Raw genomic sequence first — 15,725 nt, forward strand, 5'->3', positions numbered from 1 at the left:
GGTCAAAGATGTAACCCCATGCTCTGGGTGTCCCTAAGCCTCTGCCTGCCAGATGCTGGGACTGGACGACATGGGATGAATCACTCAATAATTGCCCTTTCTGTTCATTCCCTCTCAAGCATGTTGCATTTGCTACTGTCAGAAGACAAGATACTGGGCTAGATGAACCCAGAATGGCCACTCTTATGATCTTATGACTATTTTCCTAATTGCAAACCACATGACAAATAATCTGTTGAAAGAGTTCCCAGCTACTGCTAAAAAGGATCTGAGCCTTGTCATCACCACATGATATCGCTATCTTAAAAGGCTATCTTTGTAAACTACTGTAACTCTTTTCAGCTAAACTGAGCTCCTTTTTGTAAATATTTGGAATAAATCGAATCAACTGTTGAAATGTCTGAAAGGAGCAAGAAGCAAGGAAAAATTTAGGAAAGAAACAAACAAAATTGAGAGATCACGTAACACTAAAATCAGATGTAAAATACATGCTAGCTACATTTCTAGTTATCAAAAAGGACTGTTTTTCATTCTAGAAAAAGTATCTCCAAATAATAAAATTGGAGTAAAAATTACACATTAAAGATAGAGCAGCATTATCCATCCTCTGTTCACTGCTTCAAAATTTTAAAGGGGCAAGATTCCTCTTTTCACTAACAGAATGAGCTGAAGACATTACTCCTCAGAAAATATAATTAAAAATGTGTTAAGCAAATGGCCAGAGAAAGGAATCTCCTCATGAACACATGGTAAACAAATACATCAAGAGACATCATAAGGATTGAGGAATTGGATTCTGTCGTGTGTGTAGGAGAATACTTAGTGAATATATGAACCTATTTATCCAAAAGTAAAACATAAATAAGAGACTCCATCAGCCTCTTATTCCAGTAAGAACCCAAATGAAATTTTCAGTTCTACATTAGCAAAATGATCTACAACAAAGAGAGAGAAAAACTATGGAAAAGCGGAATCTTAGATGAGGCCAAATAATGTGAACAATGGGAACAGCTATGGAGTAAATCAAAATCAACCTAAGGTACTTACTTGCCCTGTTATTTAACATGCTCCAAAGCTTTATAAAATATATGGTACATGCTTGGCTCGTTTTTTTTCCAGAAAATTTGGCAAGGCTGGGTTTTTATAGACAAATGGTGGGGGAAATACTCCAAATATTGAGCAATTCCAGGAACAAATAGCCCAAGAAAAAGAAAATCTCACTGAAAGAACTATCATCACAGAGCCATGAAGTGAATCCCTTTGGTTTGCCAATTCATTGCTACGAGGTTTGGATGCCATTTATAAACTTTATACGAAAGAAACAAACAACCAGGATTGGAAAGAATTAAATGACTACTCTTAATATATTCAGCATCAAAACTACATAGTAAAGAGGCTATGGACTAGATTCTCCTCTCACTTACAGTGGTGTAAATGAGTAGTAACTCCACTGAGGTCAAGCTGGAGTTACTTACATCAGCATAAAACTGATGTAAATGAAAGCCGATGCAGGCCCTAAGTAAATCGCTTGAAACCACTGAAACCTAAGAAAAGAAACAAGACAAAGGAACACACCAGTTAACTGTTTATTTTATTTTATAGTAATTCCTGGTACAATTGGGAAGAAAAATGTTCAAAAGAGGATCTGTAAGAATAGTGACAAATACAGCTATACCATTCTGTCAAACCTGGCCTCTGCTCAAGAATCAAGGAGCTGTAACTCATTCCCTGATGGATCCACCTCTCTCTTATAATGACTGGATCTTGGGGCAAGAGAGACTCTGTCCCTAATTTTCTTATTTACACCATCATATCTTTTAATTTAATTGGTTAAAACAAATGCACAGGAAAATTAATGCACTCACATTAAATTCATAAAGATTTTATCCTGTATATTTCAGGTACGTTTATGGTTGGTCTCTCTCGCATCTGTGTTAGGCCAAATTCATCCCTGGTGCAACTCCACTGACTACATCAAGCAATAATTTGGCCCCTTAGGTCAAACCATGATGTTTTCCCTCCTGAATTAACAAGTCATTTTTGTTATGCTGAACTGTGTTTATAATGATTTCTGAGAATCTGAGCCAGATCTATGTGAAACTATAAACATTTCCTAAAATGTCAAAATCAATTCAATAATCTGACAAATCCACCAGATAGGTGGGAGTGATGCAAACCATCAGGTGTCCTGTTTGTGAAAGGGTTCCACTTATTCCAACAGAGGCACAAAAACCATTGGGTCAGCTGTCTGGTTTGTTTAATTCTCGGTCAAATTTTCAAACTATTTAATCGGAATGAGTTTTTTATCCACAATGTGATCTTTGCTCCCTAGATACACTATTCACATTGGATAGCGTTTGCAAAAGTGCCTAAGAGACTTTCAAAGGCATTCAGATGCCTAGAGATGCAGACAGGCATTTCTGAAAATCCCACAAGGCACCTATCTCCCACTGATTTCAGTTGAAGGTCAATGGCACTTAGGCTCCGTAGTCACTCAGTTACTCTTGAAAATTTTGCCCATTATCTAGGTGTATTAAAATTCTATTTCAAATTCTGAACCAAAGAGTTAAAACCAGACTTCCATTTAGTTCCACCTAAATCAGGTTAAACCTGAGCTCACTTTTACAGAGGAAACCACCTGATCTGCAACCACCCACATTAACCTAGCATTAAAGCACTCAGGTGAAGTACAAAGTTTACTACCAATGGCAAATCCCGCAGAATGGGACAGTTTTTTCTTTTCCAGTCACACCCCTGCAATCTCATTGAAGGCCAGACAGAATTTGGCTCAGTATGCGCGAAGTATTTCTCACATCTGCTAGATAATTTACAACTCCCTGGAAGAGGAAAATAAAAGCATAAGATTAGAGAGAGACAATGAATGTTAGGGAGAAAGTTGCTGAACTTGGAAACATGGAAACATGCCCCCCTTTAGCTTTCCAAGTTCTTCCTGGAAAGCACCCAATTATTTCATAAATGACCCCAGTGTTTTGGGGCTTTTTGCCTCAGTAACCTTGTCTGGTTGGCCATTTCACATATTTATTATTCTTTTCATGAAATAATACTTCCTGACATCTGTTCTAAGTTTATTTCTCTTTAATTTCCATTTATATCACATTTTCCTATCCTCTGTACACGTTAAAATAAAACAATTACTACGCTTGACATGATGGAAGTTATTTAAGATTGTGAGCGTTAACTGACCCATCTATTTTTTTTTTAAATAAAACCTTGTTTAAAATGTATTGGGTCATTTTAATGAACTTTCATTAGCTCAGAGAATCAGCACTGAGTCCCTGGTTCAAATCCAGTGCATGTTGATTATGACCAAAGCCATCACTAGTAGCTGGCCATCAGGAGGCCTGTGTGAGAAATGAGTTTGGTGGTCACAGGCCAGTGGCTCTCTGATAGGTGTCCAGTGCTGCCAGCTTCAATCACTGAAAACTCACAAGTCAGGCCCCAAACAATAAAGGGATTGTCTTAAAAATCATGAAAGAAAATATTAAAGTCTGTGTTCTTTTTATTTGCCTTCTGCTTTTTGAAGCTTCAGGGTGCACTCAGGACATCTTCTCCACAATCATGAGGGCAAGAAATTTACCAGATTAAAAAAATTTTTAAAAAATGAAAGCTGAGATTATCATGTAATCACTTGACTCCTGGAGCTGGGTCTTTAAGATCACCACCAAATGTTGTAAGACTTGCATTAAAACTATGAGTAGGCAACACCGGGAGTACCTGTCACAGCTAACATCCTCCACAAATAGCACTAACAGGCAACTTTGCTGGCCATTTCTGCAGAGGCCAAGGGCTGAATTAGCCTGGAGACAAGATAGACTCTTAGTGATAGAAAAGAACCCTCCAGAATGGGTATAGGCACATTATCCAGGATCCGTAAGAAAGCATGTCTTGCTGCTGATGCCCAGACTAGCATAACCTCCAGATTTGCTCTGTCATCTCCACCTTTTCTTGTGAGTTGCCAGAGTATTCAAGAGTTTTCAGGTCCCACCCACAAGTGGATCCCTCTCCTAGCTGCTGGTGAGACGTGAGGAAGCATATTGTTAAAACTCCTCTATCTGGCTTCTCAGAGTACCCTGGGTGTCCTGCTTCCACTTCACTCTCCTTGTTTCCCTGCAGGCTGAGGACTGTGAGGAAGCAGTAAATAACACACTGCATTGGCAAGACAGAGTCAGATCAAGTGATGGTGGCAGAAGGAGACTCCGCCTTTGGGCAGTTGTGATTTCTCGGGAGGAGTCTTCTACCCAGGGCATGGAGGTTGCAAAATTGGGAATGAGTGGCGAAGTGTAGCTTCTGCTCAGACTCTCATTGGGGGAGGCACAGAGAAGTGGCAAAGGCCCAAGAAGTGGTAAGAAGGGACCTGAGAACTCAAGATGGAAAATGGATACAGGAGGATGTAAAGTCCTTACACAGGAGGGTGAGAAATCAGGAGAAGGGGCAGCTCTTGAGAGTAGTGTTGGAAGAGGAGGACAGAAGGGGGAGGTGGGCCCCAAAGTGGATAGTGTGGGTTAACTGGGGAGTTGCATTTATATTCTGATTGGGTGGGCAAGAAATCCTGTCCTTTCCCCATTCTGAGAAGGGAGAAGTTGAGTTTCTAAGTGCAATCAATCTGGCATCTTCACAAGCACTAAATTCACTTGCAGAGACAATGAAATGCACTTCAATTATGGCTCTACTGTATTGTATGTTGTCATCACTATTTCTGTACTAGCACTTAATATAGTTTTAGCTCTGTTTCTTACAAAGTTAAAATAAATTGAAAGAATCAATGGAAGCTTTACCCTTAATATGTATAAATTTTTTTGCCAGTGAGAAGAAGAAAAGCAAAATAGTCTCTATTGAGCAGTGCAATGGAATACAGGTGACCAGGCAGAGCTGCAAGAGAAGGAGGGGCTTCATTCACAAAGGGACATTTTAGGGACCTGACCACCCAGCACAATTCCCCATCCTGAGTTTAGGCACCCAGGATTGAGAGGGAAAAAAGAGGTGCCTAAGAAAGGGACGCAAAAAAACAACAGATGAGCAGGGAGCCCCGAAGCTAGCCAATAGGAAATGAGGAGGAGAGCAGCAGATCTTAAACCCCACCCCTCAAAGGCAGTTTGGCACTCAAGTCCAGGTTGGAGGGAGGTGCCTAGCTCCATTGGAGATTCACAGCCATGAACTCTCCTGGAGTTAGGTGCCTAAGCCAGGTCAGTCCTTTTTCAACAAAACCGTTGGCAGAGCCGGTGATGCAGATACCACCTTACAACTTTTAGCCCACCATTTAGAGCACTTGAATGGGTTGTAGGAGACCTGTTGCAGAGCAGTGATTTGAAGTTGGATCTCCTACATCCCAGGAAAATATCCTAATTGCTGGGCTCTGGGCTAGTGTGGGGCAGATGTCACGCAATGTCTCCTGTTCAAGCTATTCCACTTTTTATAAATAATGAAATAGTTACTGGAACAGGGACTTGAGTCTCCCTCCTCCCAATGGGGTGCGCTAACCACCAGGCTACAAAGTCATTCTCACGCTCTCTCACTGCCCCAATGACAACTTAATTATTTAAACACACTGGGTGTTACTGAAATATACATTTTAGATAAATAACTGTATCTACATACTGACACACATGTACCTGTGTTTTGGAATTTCAGGGCTTCACATTCCATGCCTTCATCCTGGCCCCAAAGCTACGTACAGAGACAGAGCTTTTATTAGGATGAGTTAGTTTATCTGAGGTGAGGTTTATTTTTATTGCACTTAGTTTTGCCATCTTTTCCAACCCCATCCCGCCTTTTTCCACGGGTCACCATCATAGGACCTCACCGATGTTCTTCAGTACAGTAGCAAAGAGTAAAGGCTGGGAAATCTCCATGCCAAATCTTTAGGAACAATGGATCTAGTCCACGTCTGTGGAGTTTGGATCATGGCAGCCCCATATCAGAAAAAGGGCTCACATCCCATTTCTGGAAAGGAAAGGTTACCAAACTTTAAAGTGGGATGAATACTGCTGAATTAACTGAACAGCCTGTTGGTGGGCCAGCGAAAAGGGAGGAAGGGGGTTGGAACGATTAGGATTTGGTTAAACTAAGCACACTAAAAATAAACCTCTATTTAAATCATACCAGTAGAAAAAACTCTGTGCCTGTATAGAGCCTCAGGGTCATGTGGTGCCAAACACACCAAATTCAAAGCAAGTACACACACATTGTTACAGTTTGGATACAAACAAAGGGACTTAACTTAAGGGCCAACTTCCATTGACTTCAGTGGGAACAGAATGGGCCCTACATTTACAGATCAATAAAAAATTAAATACAAGTGTTCCTTTGATCAATATGCTTCTGAGTAGACAGGGCACTATAGGTGTTAACAGTAATGAGAAAATTATTCCTATGTAGTGCATCTTGACAGCATTTGATTGTTTAATTTCTGTATACAATGGAAGCTACTGAAATGAATCATGGTTAAGTGACTGTGGGCGACATCCATCCCTGGTTTAAGCATATGAAAGGACTCAGTACTCTGCAGGATCAGATTCTTTGTGGGCAAATACATGTTAGAAGCCATTTGGTGCGTGGTAAATCTGTTACATTGCAAAGAGGTCTTTATCAGTGACTGGAGGATTATTTCCTGTCTGGATTTTTGTTACGATATTTATAGCCTGCTTGAGAGAGAGAGAGGGGGTCAATATGATGTGTACCAAGAGAGTTCTTCTCTGTGCTTTGGAATGGCTGATGGGTTTGCTTCCCTTACAGAGTTACTGAATGCATCCGATGAAGTGAGCTGTAGCTCACAAAAGCTTATGCTCAAATAAATTTGTTAGTCTTTAAGGTGCCACAAGTCCTCCTTTTCTTTTTGCGGATACAGACTAACACGGCTGCTACTCTGAAACCTTACAGAGTTTGATAACTGTTTTCAGTAATGTATGACATGTATGTGCTACTCAACTACTTAAATAGATTCTTTTATAAGTTTCAGGGTGTGATGGGAACAGGTGTACTAATCAGAGTCTATCCAGAGCTTCAGATCTCTGCATTTGACTGTCTACTAAACTTCATTAGCAGAAATTTCCTCATTCAGTTTCTCCTTTATGTTTTTCTCTACCGCTGGCAGTTAAACCTCTCGTCTCACCTATTCTTAGTTGGTTGACGTCGTATTACTTTTTATACCTAGTGCACAACCATAACAGACTTTGACTGAGACCACAGTTTGCCCCCTTAGGTTCCAATGAGAAAAGGGAAGAATTATCAGAGAACGTCTTTACTTTATAAGGAAAAATCTGAGCAGCCGTTAGATTGTCTGTCTGTGTTTTTCCCCTGCCACAGGGCCATCCAGTTTCCCATGGATACTGACTGCAGCCCAGCATTTATCTCAAGTCAGAGTAGTCAGAACATGACTCGACAAATCATTAAGAGGCATGAAAAGGAAAGCCACGCTACTCTAACATGTAGGGCTTGATTATGCACAGCCTCACTCAGCTGTTATGCACTTAAGCAAGTAGCCCCATTAAATCCAATGGGATTTCTTGTATGAGTAAGTGCTCACAAGTGTCAGAGTGGCACAGCCGAGCTCACACTATTTTATTTTATGATCACTTGTCAGTAGAATATTGGTAACAATTTCATATATAAGAATAGAAATTATTAACAAGTACTAAGGCCAGCTATGTTCTGAGTCACAATCTCTTTCTTTATCTTAACAGTCAGGTGGTCTGTGTCAGTGCCTTTATGCTCTCTTCAATCTCTGACAGTTTCTTCAGCATTTGATTCACCTTGGCCTCATCAAATTCCAAACACAGAAATTCAGATGCCTAGAAAATAAAAGGGGAAAGATGATATTTAGTGAAATAAGAAAATTGTTCTTGGTGAAGAAAAACTGTATAGGTCAGTATGGTTGCTGGAGAGGACATTGAATTTCATTGTGGGAGATCCCCACAATACTTGACTTCACCGAACAGTTATGCCTACAGACAATTAAGCAGCAGCACTGATTCGCTCTGAAAGGCTGGGTCACATCATTCACAAATATAGCTATTCTCAAGTGGGGTATAAATCAGGATAAACAGAGTGGAAGGGATCTTGTCAGGGTCAGAGAGAATAAACAACACGAGAAAAAATAAAATGTTTCTAACCATGTGGAATTAGTTACTAAAAAAATCAGCAGGCAAAAGACCTCATGAGATTTCTCTCCCATCAGTCCTACTCATCAATATGTCTGAGCTGGATAAAGTTCCTTGTATAATTTGGAAGATAACATTTAGATATAGCAAGTGTACCTGGCTGCATTGTAAATGCAAGTCCAGATGAAGCTGCACCAACAGTCGGGAAACACTGGGAAATAACGACAAAAATGCTAGTGCAGACACAGCTACTCTCCCGTGTGACGGGGACGGCACATCAGACACGAAGGTCAGAAATAAAACAAGAGTGAAAATAGAACTCACGGGGGTTGCACTGTTATATTACAAACCTCAGGTGTCTTGAAATGCTCCATTTTGAAAAACAAAGCAAACCTTGTATTCAAATACAGTAATAATTTCTCAGACTATGAAGGGAGTGCTCTTTTTTGAGAAGAGACAGATTGGACTATTCAGCCTTCCAGGCAATCTGACTCACTGGATATCCACGAGTTCTTTGGATCAATATATGCACAGCACACAGGTTACCCAGAATGGGAGGGCAGCATCACCTCTCTCTCTCTCTCTCTCTCTCTCTCTCTTTTTTTTTAAATCAGTTAGACTAAAACCTCTACCATTACTTCAAAATACATTTGTTTCACCATTTAGTATTTTTCAGACTTAATTCTCTGCATTTAACTGATTTAACAGATAAGATTAAATCACCAGAAAAATGCAACTTGAAAAATGTCTGAAGTTGATTACCTAAATTTCAGAAAGGCATTACATGAATTTAAAACAAAGAACAGATTGTTTTTCATATGCACATGAAAGCAACTTCATTACTGGCTTTCTTTTTTTAATACAAGAATCTTTACTGGTTTTTCAAGAAGAAAAAACAAAAATGGTAGAGACAAGTGCAAGTAAAAGAAAATATATACACAAAAGTTGCATGTACAAATCAGGGACGTGGGCTCAATTGTACAATTTGCACGCACATTTATGGTAAATGCAATTGTGCACTTGAATTTTTGAAAATCAGCCCCTAAAATTTTAAAGTGTTACTTAACTCTACATTTATCACGTGTCTTCAAAACCAAAACACACACTAACAAAAACCATTAGCAGAGTTCTATTTTAGAGAATTTGTCTAAGCCATGCTACAGTCCTGGGGTGAAATCCTGGCCCCCCTGAACTCAATGGCAAAACTCTCATTGACTTCAGTGGACCTGGGATTTCACTTTTTAAAGAACAGAACCACAGTTACGTAATTAGAACTTCACTGAACACTACTGATATCAATAGGTGTCCACACAGATGCAAAAGGTCTGTCTGTGCAGATCCAACTGTGGATCAGGGCCTAGGCCTGTAGCACATCTCACTCACATGGTCAGTGTGAGGAACTGAGCCCATGGTTCCTGTATCAAGGAGCTTAGTCTAAAAGGCAAACAAAGGAGGAGACCCACCAGATGCTGATAGCTTGGAATAATGGGGCAGTGATGGCTTTATCTTAACGTGGGCTAGCATGCCTATGCCTTCTGGAAGTGATGTGAAGGAGAAAGTATGCACAGTAAATGGTCCTAGATTTTTTGTACATACTTTTATTACCGTATTGTAAACTGTTGGAGCTACCAAATGGATGCAATCTCCCCCTTGTAGTACGATAAAGGACCACACAGCATAGGTTGCATTACGTAGTCATAACAGTAATGCACTGAAAGGTGACATGCAAATAGGACAAAAGAAGTTGTGCCCTGTTGACTTTACTATGATATATAAAGGTGGGCCACCTCTCTTTTTAAATAATATTTGTTTAGAAACAGATGTAGTTAAATTTAAGATATTTAGGCCTTGTCTACATAGGAAAGATTTCTCAGTAAAACCTAAGGTATGAATTTAAATGGATACAATTATGCCAACATAACTACCCTCCTCTCCCCTCCCTTCGTGATGACAAACTTATTCCAGTGTTAGAATGTGTTTTTTTCAGTTTAGGTTTTGTCACTTGGAAAAGAAGTTTAAATTAGCTGAAAAAAAGTAATCTCTTACACCAGAATAAGTGTCTACACGGTGTAACTATACCAGTGTAACTACAACTAGTATATCTACTAAAACTTTCTCATGTAGATAAGGACTTAGTTAAATCAGAACAATTTTTTTGTGTAGACAAGGCCTGAACCCTGAGCAATTGAGAGGAGCAGGGTTTTTAAATCAGTCTGGTGTTGGTTTTTGGTTTTGTTTTTAATAGAAAACCTATTTAACTCAAATTCTTAACAACCATTGAGGAAAAATAGCTTTCTTTGGGAAAGACTCAATCCTCATCCCTTCATTTGAGAACTAAGAAAATTGTACTTCAATTATTTAATGCCCTAGAGAGTCCTTCAGTAAAGAATGGGAAAGCAAATCAGATCTCCCGGATATTTCTCAGGTAAAACAAGGAGCAGAAAAAAAAGTGGTTTCGTATATATTTTACATATAAAGCATAGTTAAGGATGTCTTAAGAAGCTCGGAGGCATGGCTAAAGTTGATTATTAGGCCTGTGAGACAGAGGCCTGGATTTCAACTGAGGTCTTAAACTCATCGCTGGAGCTGGTTCGGGCTAAGGGGAGGTTTAATTGCATGCAGACATTTGGGCTGAGGCTGGTGCTCGAGCTCTAGGTGGGAGAGTTCCAAAGCTTGGGCTGCAGTCCAAGCCTGAACGTCTACACCAGGGGTCGGCAACCTTTCAGAAGTGGTGTGCCGAGTCTTCGTTTATTCACTTTAAGGTTTCGCGCGCCAGTAATATATTTTAACGTTTTTTAGAAGGTCTCTCTCTATAAGTCTATATTTTATATAACTAAACTATTGTCTTATGTAAGTAAACAAGGTTTTCAAAATGTTTAAGAAGCTTCACTTAAAATTAAATTAAAATGCTGATCTTACGCTGCTGGCCCGCTCAGCCCGCAGCCAGCCTGGGCCATTCACCTAGGCCGGCAGCGGGCTGAGCGGGGGCCTGCGGCCAGGACCCCAGCTAGCAAGGGACCGGCAGCGGGCTGAGTGGGGCTGGCAGCCAGGACCCGGGGCTGGCAGCCGGGACCCCAGACCGGCAGTGGGCTGAGCGACTCAGCCCGTTGCCACTCAGCCCACTGCCAGTCTGGGGTTCTGTACACAGGCTCCTGCCAGCTAGGGTCCTGGCTGCCAGCTCCATTCAGCCCACTGCCGGTCTGGGATCCCGGCCCTGCCCACATAGAGTGGGTACCTACCTTCTCCCTGGTTCTACCCCATTCTCTTCCTCTCTCTCTCTGCACTGAGCTGAGGGTAGGAGTGCACTGAGCACAGGGCTGAGGGTGAAGGACCAAGCTGGGGGGTGGGGTGCAGGGTCTGGCCAGGAGCTAGAATAAGGGAGGGGGCTCAGGGTTGTGGCAGGAGGTTTGGGTGTGGAGTGCTTATGTGGGCAGCTCCCATTTGGTGCAAGGGGTGCAGGAGCTCCCGTTTGGTGCTTAGGATGGGGTTGGGAATGCGGGGGTGGTGGTGCAAGAGTCAGGACATGGGGTGTGGGGAGGGGCTGGGTATATGTGGGGAGGTGCAGGAGTCAGGGCAGGGGGCTGTGGGTGTGTGAGGAGGGTGCAGGAGTCAGGGCAGAGGGATGGGCGCATGTGTAGGGGGTGCAAGAGTCAGGGCATGGGGTGTGGGGGGGCTGGATATGTGTTGGGGTGCAGGGGTCAGGGCAGAGGGCTTGGTGTGTGTGAGGGGGGTGCAGGGGTCAGGGCAGAGGGCTGAGTGTGTGGGCTAGGGTCGTGGGGGTGCTCCCAGCCCCCTGCTTAGAGCGTCTCACGGCAGGGGGCTGGAGGGGATATGCCCTGATTCCAACCCCCTTCCCCAAGGCCCTGTCCCCACCTCACCTCCTGCCTGGACTGCGGCACCGCTTCTCCTCCTCCTCCCTTACAAGGGCCATCAGCTGATCGGCGGCAGGGAAAGGAGGAGGGGCAGGAATCCAGCACGCTGGGGGAAGAGGCGAGGGAGGGGGAACTTGCCTGCCCTGCAGCAGGCAGAACCAAACTTCTTCACTCTGCCTCCGTGGGGGCGGGGAGATGGGTGGAAAAGAGCGGGCCAGGGCAGGCAGGATTTTTAATGGCACGCTGCTGCCTGCCGGGGTCCCGGCCACTGGCCCCGCTCAGCCTGCTGCCAGCCTGGGTTCGGCAGCGGGCTGAGCGGGGCCGGCAGCTGGGACCCGGCAGGCAGCAGTGTGCCATTAAAAATTGGCTCGTGTACTGTCTTTGGCACGCGTGCCATAGGTTGCTGACCCCGGTCTACATTTTACAACTAATTAAACAGCCCCTTAGCTTGAGCCCTTCAAGCCCAAGTCAGCTGGCACAGGCCAGCTGTGGGTTTTTAATTGCAGTGATGGCCTACCCAAAGTGTTACTCGAGGCCACCAGGCAAGTCAGGTACAATCTTTTGAACTCACACAGTGTTTTTGAAATTTAAAGCTGACTCTTTATTTACAGAGCTTCTAAAAATGTTAAGACTCATAGAATTTAGGCCCTACCTACACTATAACTTTAAGCAGTAAAATGGTTGGCTCTACACATGGTCTGAGTCCACATATATCATGATTAATGCTCTGTATAGTAACCATGACAGTTAGCCCCATTTAAACCATATCAGTGGCCTGGCTGGCACGTAACTGCTTTCCTATAACTAGGTTTTCGCATCTATTTTTGTTGATAAGATTTCAACTGGTGCCTCTGTAATTGTGTTAACTAGTCTTCTTTCTTACCCTATCTCTGGGATGTCCTACATTGCCTCATGCTGCTGCGTGCATGTACTTTGGCCATGTCTGAGGCCGTACAGGACAGCTGTCCATGGTTCCCCAGAATACATGGGTACAAACACAGTTAGGCACCCTGGTAAATGCACAGGTACATACACTTGTGTTGTGAAAATAGCTGCTGTGTGGGCACAACTCAACCTTGTTTGTTGCAACCTGAACAGAGGAGAATGTCATGACCTGGTTTCCGAGGTCATTGCACTCCTTTTAGCACAAGTGATGTTTCACAGGCTTTAGTATGAATCACTGACTTGGCAAAAGACGGAACTGATTTAGCTTCTTTAACTTCACCATATATTTTCCTCTTTTTGCTAATATTTTTGGCAGACATTAGTATCTCTTTCGAAATGCTGGCTTGACTGGGATTTCTTTGAGACCTCACCCCTGGAGGCATAAGGTAAAAACTCAAATACAAAGTGCGACAGGAAAGCCCCCCAAGCATCTTGTGGCTCTGTGTTAGAGATTAAGAACCAGCATTAACTTTTGACCTTCCTATTGTGACAAAGCTCCTCCTCTACCTTGGTGGGTCTTGCACTTATTGGCGGATTTGCTCTCCTTGGAGCCCTCAGTTTGGCCATTTTCATGAACCCACAGTCCAGGTCGACTCCTCCTGTGTCTGACCAGGAGTTGGGAGGTTTGGGGGGAACCCGGGCCCACCCTCTACTCCGGGTTCCAGCCCAGGGCCCTGTGGAATGCAGCTGTTTAGAGTGCCTCCTGGAACAGCTGTGCGACAGCTACAACTCCCTGGGCTACTTCCCCATGGCCTCCTCCCAACACCTTCTTTATCCTCACCATAGGACCTTCGTCCTGCTTGTACTCCTCAGTCCTCCAACAGTATGCGTTCTCACTCTCAGCTCCTAGTGCCTCTTGCTCCCAGCTCCTCACACACACACCACAAACTGAAGTGAGCTCCTTTTTAAACCCAGGTGCCCTGATTAGCCTGCCTTAATTGATTCTAGCAGCTTCTTGATTGGCTGCAGGTGTCCTAATCAGCCTGTCAGTCTTAATTGTCTCCAGAAGGTTCCTGATTGTTCTGGAACCTTCCCTGTTAGCTTACTCAGGGAAAAGGGACCTACTTAACCTGGGGCTAATATATCTGCCTTCTATCACTCTCCTGTAGCCATCTGGCCTGACCCTGTCACATATCCCCCCCTGCTCAACACTATGGGGTTGGGCAACTTGGTATGTCAGGCAGTGTACTCGTGACAAGCCATCTGCATTGCCATCGTGACTTCCAGTCCGGTGTTGTATGGTGAATTGGAAAGGTTGTAGGGACAGGAACCATCTGGTCACCCTTGCATTCTTCTCTTTATTTTGCTGCATCCACTGGAGGGGTGCATGGTCGGTCACAAGGGTAAACTGTTGTCCCAGAAGGTAGTAACGTAGTGTTTCCATGGCCCATTTCACAGCTAGGCACTCTCTTTCAACCACAGCATACTTCTGCTCTCTCAGGAGGAGTTTCCTGCTGAGACAGAGGATTGGGTGTTCGTCATCTCCGACCATCTGCAATAGGACAGCTCCCAATCCTACTTCAGATGCATCTGTTTGTAAAATGAATTCTTTGTTGAAGTCTGGGGCTATAAGCACGGGGTTATTGCAGAGGGCTGTCCGTAGATCCATGAATGCTTTCTCTGCGGCATCTGTCCACTTCACCATGTCTGGACCCCGGGCTTTTATCAGGTCTGTCAGGGGACTCACTCTGGTAGCAAAATGGGGAATAAATCGTTGGTAGTACCCCACCACACCCAGGAATGCCCAGACTTGCTTTTTCCGATTCAGCCGGGGCCAATTTTGGATAGCCTCTAGTTTGTTTAGTTGGGGCTTGACCATGCCTAATAATCTTTTAATTGTGACATTCAAAAACCCTAGGGTAAAGTGCAATGCATTTCCATAATTCTTCATCCAACAGACACAATGAGTACAAACACTCGGTATTCAGAGCACCTGCAAGTTTCCCTTTATTATTTTGGCATTACATGAACTGAGACTCTCTTAAGCTAACAATTATTATGTCAGCACAGGAAAAAAATTACCTCTCTTTCAGATTTTTTTTAAAAATTCTTTTAATGTAGAATCAATCATGTAATATCACAGATTAAATAGAAAAGATTGTAGAGGTTGGAGAAATTCCAGGAGCATGAGGCTATTGGGTATTGTGCAGTAAATTTAATTTAACTGCTTTTATGTTATTAATGTATTGAAAATTTTCCATCTATCATTTTGAGCATTAAATGACAGATTTACGAGCATGCGTACACACATTAACTTTCTCATGCTCGTACCTCTCAAAATGTCCCACTAACTTTATAAGGGAAAATTTTGCTCTCAAAGTGTTACAGGAAACTCCACTGTATCATAAAATAGATTTTAATCAGCACATCTAATTACAAAGAAAAATATATATATTTAAATGTTATATAAAATAAAGAATTAAACAGAAAGCTGACATCTTAACAGTTTGATGCTGAAAAGTTAGTTGTTTCTTTGTTATGCTCTTTTTGAATCCATGACTATTTCATATGTGAGTTTATTATTATTTCCAGCCCTTGCCATCTTCCTATTTTAGAAATCATATTTAACCTGTTGCTATTTCCTTTTTTAAATAGTTGCTCACTCCTATATCAAATTTTTACCCTATGTGAATCCTTATGCCCTGCTACCAGAATAGTGGCCTCTTTCATCTACTCTCCCAATACCTTTCAATGAGGATTTCTTATACATTCTCCCAACTAAAGAAAAAAATGAAATCAAACCACAATGTGTAAATGGGAAGCCTGACACCAAACAAGTCATGTATGCATA

At 42.6% G+C, this 15,725-nt stretch overlaps 2 protein-coding genes across 2 annotated transcripts in view; both read right to left on the reverse strand.

Annotated features, from left to right (window-relative positions):
* The window catches only part of B3GNT2 (UDP-GlcNAc:betaGal beta-1,3-N-acetylglucosaminyltransferase 2), a 140,814-nt gene that overhangs the window by 64,554 nt on the left and 60,535 nt on the right, over nucleotides 1-15,725 (reverse strand). The window lies entirely within an intron of this gene.
* Nucleotides 6,867-15,725, reverse strand: part of COMMD1 (copper metabolism domain containing 1) — a 120,505-nt gene continuing 111,646 nt past the window's right edge. Inside the window, exon 3 of the mRNA XM_073339550.2 lies at nucleotides 6,867-7,808. Coding sequence (XP_073195651.1) covers nucleotides 7,701-7,808 — 108 coding nt within the window. The 3' untranslated portion in view covers nucleotides 6,867-7,700. The remainder of the gene's footprint in view (nucleotides 7,809-15,725) is intronic.

This window comes from Lepidochelys kempii, chromosome 3 (assembly GCF_965140285.1).
Source record: "Lepidochelys kempii isolate rLepKem1 chromosome 3, rLepKem1.hap1, whole genome shotgun sequence".
NCBI lineage: Eukaryota > Metazoa > Chordata > Testudines > Cheloniidae > Lepidochelys > Lepidochelys kempii.